At 34.4% G+C, this 14,974-nt stretch overlaps 2 protein-coding genes and 1 non-coding gene across 4 annotated transcripts; all 3 read left to right on the forward strand.

Annotated features, from left to right (window-relative positions):
* Window positions 1-1,381: 1,381 nt before the first annotated feature.
* On the forward strand, window positions 1,382-4,062 carry LOC133290314 (BTB/POZ domain-containing protein At5g47800-like). 2 transcript variants are annotated; one of them, XM_061488396.1, is made up of 5 exons: window positions 1,382-1,475; window positions 1,889-1,958; window positions 2,044-2,448; window positions 2,536-3,276; window positions 3,502-4,062. In XM_061488396.1, the coding sequence occupies exons 1-5, from the start codon at window positions 1,417-1,419 to the stop codon at window positions 4,051-4,053; spliced, it is 1,827 nt and encodes a 608-aa protein (XP_061344380.1). In that variant the 5' UTR covers window positions 1,382-1,416; the 3' UTR covers window positions 4,054-4,062. The 2 variants fall into 2 exon arrangements, with proteins under 2 accessions (XP_061344380.1, XP_061344381.1); XM_061488397.1 differs by having other exon boundaries at window positions 2,050-2,448.
* A 389-nt stretch (window positions 4,063-4,451) lies between these two features.
* LOC133290325 (5S ribosomal RNA) lies at window positions 4,452-4,570 on the forward strand. Its single transcript, XR_009748626.1, has one exon. It is a non-coding gene; the product is annotated as a 5S ribosomal RNA (ribosomal RNA).
* Window positions 4,571-9,799: 5,229 nt separating this feature from the next.
* On the forward strand, window positions 9,800-13,301 carry LOC133290308 (DNA-directed RNA polymerases IV and V subunit 4-like). Its single transcript, XM_061488390.1, has 11 exons — window positions 9,800-9,858; window positions 10,066-10,131; window positions 10,851-10,922; window positions 11,095-11,142; window positions 11,295-11,393; window positions 11,556-11,667; window positions 11,785-11,862; window positions 12,010-12,043; window positions 12,117-12,185; window positions 12,842-12,941; window positions 13,034-13,301. Exons 2-10 carry the CDS (start codon window positions 10,086-10,088, stop codon window positions 12,914-12,916), a joined length of 633 nt encoding a protein of 210 aa, XP_061344374.1. The 5' UTR covers window positions 9,800-9,858; window positions 10,066-10,085; the 3' UTR covers window positions 12,917-12,941; window positions 13,034-13,301.
* The last annotated feature ends 1,673 nt before the right edge of the window (window positions 13,302-14,974 follow it).

The raw sequence follows: 14,974 nt of genomic DNA on the forward strand, positions 1-14,974 counted from the left end.
AGAAGGTAATGAAATGGGGTATGCATCAGTTAGGAGATTATATTGTCGATTTCTCTAATAACAAAATCCCAAAGTTAGTCTTGGATGCAAAGATAATTTTCTCCAATAACAAAAAGATGCTGATGCATGCAATAATTTTAAGTCAAATTAAATCATGTTTTTGCTTTATCCAAAATGCATTTTCTGAGAAACATATCTGACATAATTCACGGAGTTTGGTACAAATCCCTTAAGATATTTGTCAATAAAGAGCAACAAACTTTTTAACACTATTTTTTCATCCAATAATAAAGTGTGTGCTATAAAGAGCGTTAGCATTTCTCTTTTCCCAAATTAACGCCAAGGCATTAATAAATAGAAGGTGGATTCTATCCTGATATCAACAGGAGAAACTTCACTTTTAATCAAAATAAAATGGAATTGACACTGTCGGCACAGCTGCAAGTGCAGGGGTTTATGTAACAGTAACAGATATGGTATTATAAGGATATTGATATTAGTATTTCTTGTTATCAGTTTCCTTGTTCTTTTCTGGTTGATTTTTGTTTTCCTTTCTCAAAATTTGGAATAAAACTATATGTATGAGTAGCGTAACATTATATGTCTCCACACATCAGTTCTTGAATTCTCATGTTTTTCAGTTTCTTGTTTCATGTTAGGAACTGGCACAGTGGGAACACAGATCTGAAAACTGGTGTAAGTGTAAGTCAGTTGGAATATTCCACATTCACCTAATTTAATTAGCTTCATCTACTTAATTTAGCTTGAAGTTTAAAGTAACTTCCAATGGTTAGTAGAGAGAAATTTGCATCATTGCATGGCATCTAGCATAAGTACCTCTCTAAGTGCATGATGACAAAAACTGGAGTTTATTGTTATTTGTTCTTCTTTAATCTATAGGTGAGGATACCAGCTTCCATAAATTGAAGGGCTTGCAGATTTATGTGCAAGTCAATGAGGTTTTCAGAACCCTTGTTAAATGAAAGTTGAGGTAAGGCTTTCTTGCATATCTCTGTTTGTTCTTTATATTCTGGATTTCTCTTATGCATAGTGGAATGATGAGGACATGTTATCATGTGAATTCATGTCCTGGTTTTTTACCTTCATCTATTGTGATTTCTTCACCTTCCCCTCCACCTCTTAGTTTGCTTGCTTGAAGTAGAAGTTGCTGTTGCCATTGCATAACTCATCTAGGCATGTTCACCAATGTCTTGTAACTATTAGATTCCCTTTTGATTCACACCTGAAAAATGATTTCATAAACGCATGCTGTCATCTCTCTCTCTCTCTCTCTCCGATTAACTAAGCACTGTATCAAAAACCTTTATGGGATCTGTTTTGCAGTCTTCAGAATTTATGCAGGCTTTGAAGTAGAGGTTTTTCTTGACCATTGGGTATAGATTACAACAAATAGGTATGAAGTTTATGAAACTTGGAACAAGGCAAGATACTTTCTACACTGAAAAAGCTACCAGGTATTCATATCAATCTTTGGTCTGAAAGGGGTACACAACCTATTTTCTCTCTAATATATATATATATATATATATATATATATATATATATATATATATATAGGGTCATGATCATTTTATACTAGTGTAAGTTACACTCTCAATCTTGTCTGTTGATCCCACTTATATCTAAGGGCTCAAATTTTTTAGTAACGTGAGCCATTGGATACAAGTGGATCAATGGTCAAGATGCCATATATATATATATAGTGATATACTTACCACCAAAAAAATTTACAAGACAACTAACCTAATCATCATTGATATTTATTAATTAATTATTAACTCTTACACCGGTGTAAGAATATCTTGCCCCATATATATATATATATATATTCACATATTAACATGTTCTATCATAATCATAAATGCAGGAGTCTGGTTTCAGATATACCTCCTGACCTTGTGATAAAAATCAACGATAATACTTATCTGCTACACAAGGTATTGGAATTAGATTGAGTGTGATGTGTGCAATAAGAAAATCAAAATTTAAGGCTTGGTTCATCTATAATTCTGCTTTTGTTAGCTGCAGTCTCCAATTCTTCCAAAAAGTGGCCTTCTACAAAGACTTTGCTCAGATTCTAGTGATTCTGAGATTGTTCCTCTAGAGCTTCATGATATGCCAGGAGGAGCAGATGCTTTTGAACTCTCTGCTAAGTTCTGCTATGGAATTTCAATAAACATTAGTGCTCATAACTTAGTACCTGCACTTTGTGCTGCTAAGCTCCTCCAAATGAATGACTCCATTGAGAAGGGAAACTTCGTAGGGAAACTTGAGGCTTTCTTCAGTTCATGCATTCTTGAAGGTTGGAAGGACTCCATTGTCACACTGCAGACCACTGACAAGTTACCTGAGTGGTCTGAGAAACTTGGTATAATAAGAAAATGCATTGATTCAATTATTGAGAAAGTTCTTACACCACCACCACAGGTCAAGAACTCAAGACCATCAAACTTCCTCACACTTATATGATTGATAGTTGGGACATTTTTGCTTAATAATGATTGTTATGTGCAGGTCAAATGGTCCTACACCTATACTAGGCCTGGTTATGCTAGAAAACAGCATCATTCTGTCCCAAAAGATTGGTGGACGGAGGATGTGTCTGATCTTGACATAGATCTTTTCCGGTGCATAATAATGGCTATTAGAGCAACATATGTGCTCCCACCACAGCTTATTGGTGAAGCTTTGCATGTCTATGCATGTAAGTGGCTACCCGGCATCACAAAGCTTAAAAGCTCAGGCAGTTCAGTGTCACAAACAGAAGAATCTAAGGAGAAAAACCGAAAAATTCTTGAAACAATTGTGAGCATGATTCCTGCAGATAGAGGGTCAGTTTCAGCTGGCTTCTTGTTAAGACTTCTCAGCATTTCAAGTCATCTTGGTGTCTCCCCAGTGACAAGAACTGAACTAATAAAGCGAGCCAGCATACAGCTTGAGGAGGCAACAGTTAGTGAACTGCTTTATACTTCAACATCATCTTTAGACCAAAATTTTTATGATATAGAGTTAGTTCTAGCAGTGTTGGAAAGTTTTTTGAAGTTTTGGAAAAGAATCTCCCCTGGTGCTGTGGATAACAGGCACTTCTTAAGATCAATCAGAAATGTTGGCAAGCTCATTGATTCCTATCTGCAAGTGGTGGCAAGGGATGATAATTTGCCAGTGTCAAAGTTTGTAACTCTTGCTGAAACTGTGCCAGCTATTGGCCGATTAGAGCATGATGATCTATACCAGGCAATTAGCATCTATCTTAAGGTGAATTATCCATGTCATACATGCAGTGTCTTAAACAATTTCTGAACTATTTTGAATTTTCATGGTCTCTTTTATGCTGACATTTTGGCACTTTTTGAGCACCTTGAGACACTAACCGTATGCACTTATACACAGTGTTCACACCAAAGACTAGAATTAGCATCAAACTACTTCATTATAAGCAATTTAGTGGCATGATGTGAGTTATGTTCAATGCATAAACAGGTGCATCCTGACCTGAGCAAGGCAGATAAGAAGCGCTTATGTGGGATTCTAGAGTGCCAAAGACTGTCCCCAGAAGTGCGTGCACATGCAGTTAAAAACGAGTTTCTGCCATTAAGAACTGTGGTGCAGCTCCTCTACTTTGAACAAGAGAAAGGCTCTAAGGCAACCACTAGTCCCAAGCTGCAAAAACGACATGAGCTACTTCTAGGAGCAAAAAAGAGACCAGCTACTAGAGATAGCCATGGCAAGCAATCTTTAGGCCTTGACAAGGAAGAATTCAAGAGAGAACAAGTCACAAGAAGAACCTCCCGATCCCATGCTGAAAGTAGAGAAAAGAATCAACACAAAACTAAACTATCAGATAGTAAATTGGCATTGGACTTAGAAAGAAAGGTGGTTATAAGAGGAGACACTGAGAAGATAGGGTCAGAAAAGGTGAGTAGAATCAAAGAAGAAAGTATGTCAGTCAGCAAGTTGGACTTGGATCCTAAGAAAATCATAAGAAGGGCAAGAAGCAATAAATCTGAACATGGCCATGAAAAGGGAAGATAGAGATAATAATGATAATAATAGTCTTTGAAAAAATCAGAGAAAATCTCATCCCTCTATATATATGCACTTTGTAGCCTAGCCTCTCTATTCTCATAATTTCTTTTTAGCTGTATCATAAATGTAAGCAGGGTATGATCATTAGTACTTTCTGTCTTCGTTAAAGAGTTGTTTTTATCAAAGTGGTCAATGCAACAAATGCAGTTGAATTCTCGTACACATACAATTTCCATCACAATTGCTGGCCATATTTATTATATATATAAAATAACAATTTTCATTTACAAAAATAAATAAATAAATATTGGTCTCCACTTTTAAATGTCTAGGACATTTCTTTTAATAGTCATTAAATAGATAGACTTCTATTAAAATTTGTGAACAGAGGGATAAACAGAATAGGGTGCGATCATACCAGCACTAATGCACCGGATCCCATCAGAACTCCGCAATTAAGCGTGCTTGGACGAGAGTAGTACTAGGATGGGAGACCTCCTGGGAAGTCCTCGTGTTGCACCTCTTTAACTCCGCCTATGTGTCCTTGCATGCATGACCTATCCCAAGTGATGATAAACGATGGGGGTTGACGTCAGGTAAAGCGAGCCGGCCGTAAAAAATGGCTATATTTATGAGATGAACCCTTTTGATATTTCGTTGGGGCGTACCCTTCATTAGAACGTGCTGCATCGGTCCCGGGGTGTAGTGATAAATGAGATAGGGTCCTTGCCTAAAGGCAGGGTGCTGAGCCTTCGTGACAAGTAGGTCAGGGTCCCAACATGCAGATGAGCGAGCGTGATAGACAAGCACCACCCAGGGGTTAAGGATGCGATTGGGAAACTGGAACATAGGAACCTTAACGGGTAAACTGAAGGAGTTAGTAGATGTTTTTGCTAGAAGAAAAGTGAATATTATTTGCTTGCAAGAAACTAAGTGAGTTGGAGAAAAGGCCAAGGAAGTGGATGGCACAACTTTCAAGCTGTGGTATACAAGTATAAACAAGAGTAAAAATGGTGTCGGAATTATGATCGGTAGAGGTTTCAGAGATAAAGTTGTTGACGTCAAAAGGAAAGACTACAGGATTATTAAGCTTGTAGTGGGTGATTTAATCTTGAATATCCTCAGTGTGTATGCACCCGAAGTTGGATTGCAACCCAATGATAAGAGCCAATTTTGGGAAGACTTGGAGGAGATTTTGAGGGGAATACCACGAGAGGAGAAGATTTTCTTAAGAAGAGATTTAAATGGTTATGTTGGTAAAAGCAATGGAGGTTTTGGTAGAATTCATGGAGGTTTTGGCTATGGAACGAGAAATGAGAGTGTAGAAGATATCTTGAATGTTAGCCTACGATTTGATGCTAGCGAACACCTTTTTTTGAAAAAGGGAGTCACATATAATCACATATCATAGTGGCCAAATCGTAGTCAGATTGATTTCTTTATGGCTAAAAGAAAATATAGAACCTCTTGTGTCGACTGTAAGGTCTACCTGGAGAGTGTGTCGCTACGCAACATAAGCTGGTAGTACTAGAGGTTCGGTTCAACAAAGTACTTAAACTGAGGAAGATGGCTCAGAACCCAAGGATAAGATGATGAAAGTTAAAGGAGGAAAAACAGAGAGAGTTCAAGGATAGAATATTGCATGAAGGACCATGGGAGTTTTATGGAGCAGCAAATGAAATATGGAATGAGATGACTATGTGTATTCAAAATATAGGAAGGAGAGTGTTAGGAGAAAGCAAAGGAAATCATTTTACACAAAGGAAACATGGTGGTGGAATGGAGAGATGCAAGAGGAAATTAAACAGAAGAAGGAATGCTTTAGATCTTTGCATAAGAATCTCAATGATGAGAACTTGCAAAAATTTAGATTGGCGTGAAAAAATGCAAAAAAAGTATTGCGGGAAGTTAGAGGCAAGGTTTTCGCCGATTTGTTTAAAAATCTTGGGAGCAAGGATGATGAAAAAGGTATATATAAACTTGCAAAAATGAGCGATAAGAAAAGTAAAGACCTCACCCAAGTTAGATGCATCAAGGATGAAAATAAAAAACTTTTGGTGAGAGATAAAAAAGTAAATAAAAGATGGATGAACTACTTTAACAAGTTGTTTAATGGGGATGACGATAAAAGTGAGGTGGACTTGGAGGACACTTATGATGGTTTGAATAGAATATTTGTGCGCAGAATCAATACACATGAAGTTAAGGAGGCTTTAAAGAGGATGAAAACTAATAAAGACTTGGGACCCGATGGTGCCCCTATTGAAGTGTGGAAAAGCCTCAGGGATGTTGCAATAAAATGGTTGTCTAATCTTTTCAATAAAATTCTCCAGACAAATAAAATGTCTGATGCATGGAGGAAAAGTATGCTTGTGCCTATTTACAAAAACAAGGAAGATATTCAGAATTGTTCTAACTATAAAGGCATTAAGCTAATGAGTCACACTATGAAATTGTGAAAGAGAGTTATTGAACATCACTTGAGGAGAGAGATCAAGGTTTTTGTAAATCAATTTGGAGTTATGCCAGGAAGATGTACCATGGAAACCATTTTCTTGATGCGACAATTAATAGAAAGATATCTAGAAAAGAAGAAGGACTTACATATGGTGTTCATAGATCTTGAAAGCATACGATATGGTCCCACAAAAAGTTTTATGGTGAGTTTTTGAGAAGAAAAAGATAATTTAGATAATGCATAAAAGTTTTTAGAAACTGCTTTATTCATTATTAATTTTCAGAGAAATCACCTAATCTGCATTTCAACTTAAAAATGAATTGAGGGTTTTCTCCATAAAAGAGTATTTTTACAAACAAAATATCAATTTGGAGTACTGTTATATAAGGATGGGAGAAAAATAAAGAAAGAAAAGTATTAAAATATTATTGAAATTCTGAATGTATTAATCATCATATTTTTCATAGAAGATATGTCTGTATATAGAATTCTAAAGATGAATAGGGAAATAATAATACTTTAATACACTATACTGTGGTGACTACAAAATATATCAGAAATCGTGTATAAAAAAAAAAATATATCAGAAATCGAAGGATTATCCACATATCGTGAGGTGTATAAAAGTTCCTCTACATAAATATTTTAAGAGGGAGGATATTTTGACTACCAATAACACAAGTTGTGTCATTTAAAAGGACAAACATTTTTCCTATAAATTAAATGTTACTAGTGAAGCAAGTATAACAGTGAAACTATGTCCAATGATTGTTGAGTTGAGCGATTGAAGTGTGCAAATCCAGAAAATCAAGCTATCATATCTCTTCAGTTACTACTTGAAAAACAATATTATGCCATAAGAATTACTGACATTTAATCTCAACACCAAAAAGATATTTAGCATCTGCATTGCAAAATTAACATTGACTAATATAAATATTGAACCAAGAAACAAATAAGGACATGCAACAAAGAAGAAGAAAAAACTAAAATCAAAATTTTATGTCGGCAAGTGCGGACATGTGCCCATGCGTGAGTCCGCGAGTGTCTCTATAGCTTCACCTTTTCTATCCATGGGTGTTATAAACAAAATAAATTCTTCATTATTTTATTAAGTGATAACTATTGACTAATGCTTGTCCATCTAATTCCTTTTAAAAAGGTGATGCGAGAACAAATATGGTAAGTTCGATTAGACGAGATCAAATATTAAAGCCCAAATGATACAAATTTGTGTACCTGCTTCAAGGCGCAATTTTAATTGGGTTCTTAATTTATTTCGGGACAAATTATACTAATTTGCTTTCTTAATGGGACAATTATGAAAGATGGTAAAAAAATAAATAAATCAGAAGCATAAGTGCCTAAGTTTGCTTCAATTGTCCACGCTAATTAGAATTGGCATATAATTCATGTATTTTCCAAGCAATAAATGCTTGGGAGTTGTGATTAATTATTATATTTTCTAAGCATCAGAACTCTAGGGAATTGTTATGAAGCTAGTTTCAAGAAAAATAAGTCAAGGGAATTGGAGAATAGTTAATAGTTAAAATATTCTACCTACCTTTTTTATATCTATTTTATGTACTTATCTTTAACATCTGTACATTATAATCTCAACTAACTTTCACAATGTCTCTTTTTTCTTAAGATTCTGATTCAATACTATTGGGGATAAATAAGTAGAGTAGGAATGAAAAAATGTAGACATAATATCATATCCCCATATATAAATAGAGAATACTTGTAATGCACAAAGTATGATTTAATGAATAAAAAGTGAGCATTGCAATTCTACTCTAAGCTACTCCCACTATTTTAATTTAATTGATATTAAGTGATCATATACTAATTTAATTGAACCATTTATGTGAAGTAATCCTATAAGTAAGTGGGCTCCCTCCTGATTACCAACAAAAATTCCTTTGTCTCTTGGGCCTAATAGTCTTTGGGCTTGTTACAGAACTCTTTGTTAATCACGAAATTTTGAAATAAATTTGAAATGAAAATCTCATAAATTATTTAACATAAATACATCACGCGAGAAAATTATAATTATTTAATAAAATTATTATCATTCATTTAATCATAAATAATTAGGATCGTGATCTTAAATGACAAATAAGAAAGATCACTTCCAATAAATTTAAAGGATTGCGATCTTAAATATTTTTATCTACTACACATATAAAAGTTTTGAAGTAGAATATTGTAATAATCAATTAGTGTTACTACTAATATTATTATCAATCAATTTCAACGTTAGATCGATTATGTTGATCCAACAGTTATATTTATTTCCAGCTTTGTATGGTTATGATTCCTCCGTATAAAGATGAAATTTTGAGCGACTTTCATCACAAAACAACAAACCAACGAGATTTTAATATAATCTATCTCAAAAATAACATATTTTTGAGCCATTTTGAGAAATTTTGAAAGTTTTAAAAGTAATTTTTCAAACTTTGGGTCGTGGTTTTTCTTGGCACAAAAACGTGATTTTTGTATTAAAAACAACATAAAACAGTGAAAAAATAACAGGGAACTAAAACTCTCAAACCAATTTTCGTTTTACATCAATGAAACAATATCAATTTAAAGAATGATTGAAACTTTAATAATATGAACCCTATATTTCGTAACAATACATTCATGAATGAAATTCCTTCACTATAAAAACGATTTCAAACAATTTTTGTGTCAATAGATAACTACAAAAAAGCCCCAAAGCAACTTAAGGTTTCAATGTATCGACTGAAAAAAAATTAAGAATTTTTTTAAATTTTCATGTAATTAAACCCAATTGCAAAAAATTCCAAACGAAATTTTATCATGAACTGTAGGTTCTATATGCAAATTTTATAATCGTATATGCATAACTTTGATACTAAATGAAGAAGATAATTTTGAAACCATTAGATATGTGAAAAGCTGTTGTTTAGTAATTTTGAATGTTTTTTAAAAATTATATTATGTAAATAAATATAACCGTTAGATCAATTATAACATAATTGATCTAACGGTGAAATTGATTGATAGTAACATTGGTAATAATACTAATTGGTTGTTATAATATCCTACCCTATAAAAGTATGTGAAACTTATATTTATTTTTTTATATGGTCCCATATGAGATCCATATATTTGTATATGTGTGTAAGAGATAAAATTAAAAAATACTATAAACATTAATCTCTAAATTTAAACAATTTAATTTAAAAAGCCTGATCCCGAAAAGACCTATATGCCCTTAATAGCAAAATTCCTATGTCGTTTTGGGCATCTCACTCATATTCACATTTTTAGCTGTTTCTGTCTGCGCTCTCTGGTTTTGCTCTTCTCCCATTCCTGTGGTAAGTAACGCTTAACTTCCCTTTCGTGGGTAACCCATGTTTCTGTTCTTCCTCAAATCCTCGCATGTTAATCAAAAATCATTTCTTTTCTAAATCTGAATTTGGTAATGTTACCACCGACACTGTGAACCCTCCAAAAACACTAGTCAATGAGATAATGAGGTTGTTTTGTTTTACCGGCATTTCCCTCTTCTTCTAATTTTGTAGGCTGAAGCGAAGTTTTGGCGATGTCGGACAAAGGAGGAAAGGGCCACTCGCTGTTAAGCAAAGGAGGTAACTGTTGGACATTCCCTCTTTATCTGTTTGGCCCTTTATCAAAAGTTTCAATTTTTTGCTCTTTTTTACTTTTGGGTATCTGTTTTTCTTTTGTTGGGGTTGAGTTCTCTGTTAGGCTGGTCTATTGGTGCATTATGCACAAATACTATGTTGGGTTGTGACCTATGTGATTGCTGCTGCCACTGATAGTCTCTTACTAAGTTCTGGGTTCTTCTTCATTGTGAGATATGAGATGGTACCCCTGATTTTATTTTATTTCATTTTTAATGTATGTGTGCCTTTTCTTTTTTTTTGGTTGGAGATGTCTTTGGTATATTTTCCTTTGATTTGCATATGTTCCTTTGTGCCTATAAGGGCAAACCCCGGTGCACAAGGCTCCCCAGTTTGTAAGGGTAGGGGTGAGGATCGATTGTATGTCGTCTTACTCTTGCGTTTTTGCAAAGAAGATGTTTTCTAGATTCAATCAAGTGACCTTCTGGTCTTAAGGGGCAACCTTACCGTTACTTCAAGGCTCACCCTCCATGTTGCTTTGTGCCTATATATTAGTTTTTTTCTATTTGGTTCGATTAATGATATGAGATTATGGATTTATGTGTTGACAACTTCACATATATGTGTTCATCTTGCCTTCATCCATCAGTGGCACATTGTGGGTGCCAGTAATTTGAACCATTTTTAACTAAGCACTTGATTATTCATTTTTTTTTTCTTGGTAGGATCCCTAAAAGGGAAGGATGACAGTGCCACGAAATCAGCTAAGGGAAGGAAGGTTCAGTTTGCTAAAGAAGGTTAGCATTATTATTTTATTATCTTCGTACTGCTTCTTAGTGGAGTATGCAAGTACTAGAGCTTCTTTGTGATGTAGCTGCTGCATAAACTGAAGACTTTGGGATAGCGATCATGTTTACAACTAGTTGTGCAATTACCTTGCTGAAATTAATGCTTGATTGTGTATTGTAGGTCCATTTGAATCCGGAATAAATATTTCCCCAAAATCTGGTGGGAAAGGTAAGAGTGCCATTCTCAAGTTATTATTGTTTCATCTTTTTGGTGACTTCGCATTCTGGCACATCTTCATTAAATTTTTTAAATTGATTGCACGTTCTGTTCTTCCTTTCTTAGTCATCTTTCTTTTTCCTGGACTATTTTTCATTTCCAAGGTGATTTTAGCAAAGGAGGAAAGGGGGATAAGGTTGCTAATGGTGGAAAGGTTCCTGTGTCAAAAGACCCACCATCATCAGACCCTAGAGTTGATCAAAGTTGGTGCTTGCCTTCATTATCTCTTGTGTGTTTTTTCTGTGAATTATTGTAAATCTACTATTATTATTTTGTACTTGTATGTTGACGATCATTGTGATAAACCCCACTCTATCTTTAATTAATATAAACAAAATTAAATTCTATTTGGGTGACATATGCAGAACTTCCAGAAAATATCAAAGGCCTGATGGACTGTGAGGCTGCAGATACTTTACTAGGAATTCAACATCAGATGGTCACGCTATCTAGAGATCCAACATTCAAAATGCCTGTGTGAGGGAGACACTGAACTTTTTTATTAAAATGGATGCATGGGTTATTTAAGGTTTATCATTTGAGTGGATGATCGATTTAAGTGATCTGATTTCTTCTTTATTTTCTGTTTTGTAGATCATTTGACAAGGGACTCAACTATGCCAAAAGCACTAGCAATTATAAAAATCCTAAGTCCGTTAGAGGCATTCTTGAGTATCCTTAATTTTTCAGTCTTGTGTGTGTTACACGTGTGCTATCTGTGTTTGGATTTTTTTAGAATGGATAAATGACATTACTGCTTAGCTGTATATTACTTCTCTCTTTATCCCCATAATGTTCGTTTCTTGACTTAAATATTAGGCCTCTTGCAGATTATGGTCTCACTGATTGTGAGGTATCAATTTCATTCGAACTTCCTTTGTTCTTACGTATTATGCAGCATTCTTGACATCATTATTCCTCTGCAGATATGTGTGATTGCTAATTTGTGCCCAGAAACTGTTGAAGAAGTTTTTGCTCTTCTCCCATCATTAAAGGTATGACTTGGAGCATTTTATGTTCCTTTCATTTAAATCATTGGTGGAAGGAGTATGGTTTTTGGGACACTGAAGGTTCAAGGTTGTTTTCTTTATTATATAATGAAGTTCTTTCACTATTGAGGACTAAGTGTTTAGGATAAGTAACTGCAGTTACAAAAAATTTATTATTATTTTTTTGCCAATATTCGAATAGGGTAGGCTTCATTGTGATTTTGGTATCTTTGGTGATAATTTGAAATAATATTTTGTTAGAAAGAGTTATTTGAAAAACATAATTACTTGATGGTCCCCATTATTTCCCTTTCCCATCCTTTAATTTTCAATTTTTCATTGTACTGACTAGTGAAGATAGAAGTAGGGGTATTAATTTAGTGTATATGAAAAAAAATATTGGAACACATGTCTTGGGTGGTTAGTCTGACCCTTTTCTTAACTACTAAGATATAAATTCTCCAACTAGTTTTATGACTATTATATCCATAGCTGGATTGGTGTTCAATGTCATGCCATCATAAGACCTATTTATGAGTTGCCTGTTTGCCCTAATTTCTTTGGAGGATTTGGGATTCCCACATATCAAGAAAAGAAACTAACAAAAAAGAAAACAGTATTGGTTTAGGATGGTACCATCTTATAGTATGTATCTGTTTCAGAGTAGGAGAAGCCTTAACAGCCAAATTCTTAAAGATTCACTGAGCGAGCTTGCTAAGCTTAAACAGCCAATGTAAAGCCACATAATGAAAAGACACGCAGGTTAGTTTTCTCTTGTTTAAGCTTTTACTCAGTACCTTTCTTTTGTATCTGCTTTAATACAGATGGGCTTTTTCATGTACTCTTGAGTGCAGGTAGCTAGGAGTACCCACTCTGGCAAATCTAGCACATGCCAAACACTTTTTTAGCTTTCTAACTGAGACAATGTATTGTAAAACTTAATCCATGTTTTATATTCGTTTTATGTTTTCAGTCAAATCCAATAGACTGTAAAAAGGTCTAACGTGGATGTCAAGTAGATGGATTTTGTATGTACAAGACCATAGATCTTCTATATGGTAACAGGAGGAAAACTTGATAACAGCAAGAGGCGATATAATATCCATTTCCCAGTTGAAGATTATGTAAATTTGTCCAATCCAAAACCAGAAAAGGGCCCTTCATGCCATCTGGGAAAATTATTCTTGAAGAAATAGAATAGACCCCCATATACTCTAAACAGGATTTTACAAATTTTGTAGAATCAATCTTTCATATGAAACTTCAGTGAATAGAGATATATATAAAGACCACAATTCACCCAATAAAAAAAAGAAGAAAGAAGACCATAAATGGCGGGGGGGGGGGGGGGGGGGGGTCTTGTATAAATGGAACAATGATTAAAATGTTATTGTTTGGCAGATTTTTTATTCAAATGTCATGCGAATAGTATTTTTTACCAGATTGTCATGTGATGTTATTCGCTATGATTGGTAGCGAATTACGTTCACCAATGATTTCGTGACACGTGGCCACATTGCGTAGCAAATTTGCTATCACCAATAGCAAATTTCGTCCCGTCAGTTTTTTTCTGTAAAATTGTGTTACGTGTCACAAAATTATTGGCGAACATGATTCGTTACCAGTCGTAGAGAATTACGTCGTATGACAGTCTGGTAAAAAATACTGTTCGCGTGATATTTAGATAAAAATTTTGTCAAATAATAGCACTGTGGTGGTTGTTCCTTTATAAATTGTGGAATCATGTTATGGTTTTTGTGTCTATCTCACTCTAAACATGACTTGCTCGACTCCCTAATTTTGATAAGGCCTCACTTGTTAAATATTCGTGTCTTTTCATATGACACTGTCAAGTGATGGGTGCAATCGTGAAGACTTTCAAATGTCTTGGTTTATTTGACGGGTTGCTTTGAAATTTAATTGGAAAGTTAAGAACTTATAATACATTATTAAGTCACAATTCTTTATTAGTATATTTACTTGTAAACAGTTAGTCTATATATAATATATCCATCATAATGCAATTTGTGTTTAAGAATTTCTCTTTTAATGATGCAAATAAGTGTGTGATATATGATAAAGATTAGTACGGGATGTCGTGTCAGAGCATGAGGGTATAACATAGCACGAATAACATAAGTCTATACTCACGTAGAGACAAAACAGTCAAACTCCAATTAAATTAACTGGTTAATCTGTCTAAACAGATTGAACTTAATATCATAATTACAGTGTTTCGTCCAATTTAAAGCAACAAATATACATAAGATTCTCGAGTTTAGGGTGCTGTTTGATTGAAGATTTCTTAAAATTTACCTATGCAAATCAAATTGGCAAAATAAGAAAGTAATGTTTGGTAGAAAGTTTTACAAAACTTTCCTAGGTGTTGTATTTGCATAGCATTCCTTATTTGTTCTTAGAAAGCAAGCAAAAGTTACTATTTGTAAAGACAACGGGTGATATTTTACATTTAGCTAGCTAAATGGTAAAAGAGCAACCCACTAGTAGACTTAAGGGGCCGTTTGGTAGACGTTTTCTCAAAATTTCCCTAGGCATATCAAAGTGGGTAAATAGGTTCTCCATGTTTGGTAGAAGTGATCCAAATATTTGCCTACCTAACCTATTTACCTAGCAATCGAGATTTGTATGTAAAATTGAACCCAAAAGAAGGCGTTGAAATCCTACTCCGATGGTGGTATTTGATGGATAACCAGGGAAGTGAAAATGGGTGAAAAGGGAGCTGACAAAACTACCCTTCATCAGTGCTTTCAAACCACCATATATCCTCCCTCAAA

The sequence above is a fragment of the Gastrolobium bilobum genome, unplaced genomic scaffold, assembly GCF_033153095.1.
Source record: "Gastrolobium bilobum isolate Gb01-03AN ecotype WA unplaced genomic scaffold, APGP_CSIRO_Gbil_v1 utg1595, whole genome shotgun sequence".
Classification (NCBI taxonomy): domain Eukaryota; kingdom Viridiplantae; phylum Streptophyta; class Magnoliopsida; order Fabales; family Fabaceae; genus Gastrolobium; species Gastrolobium bilobum.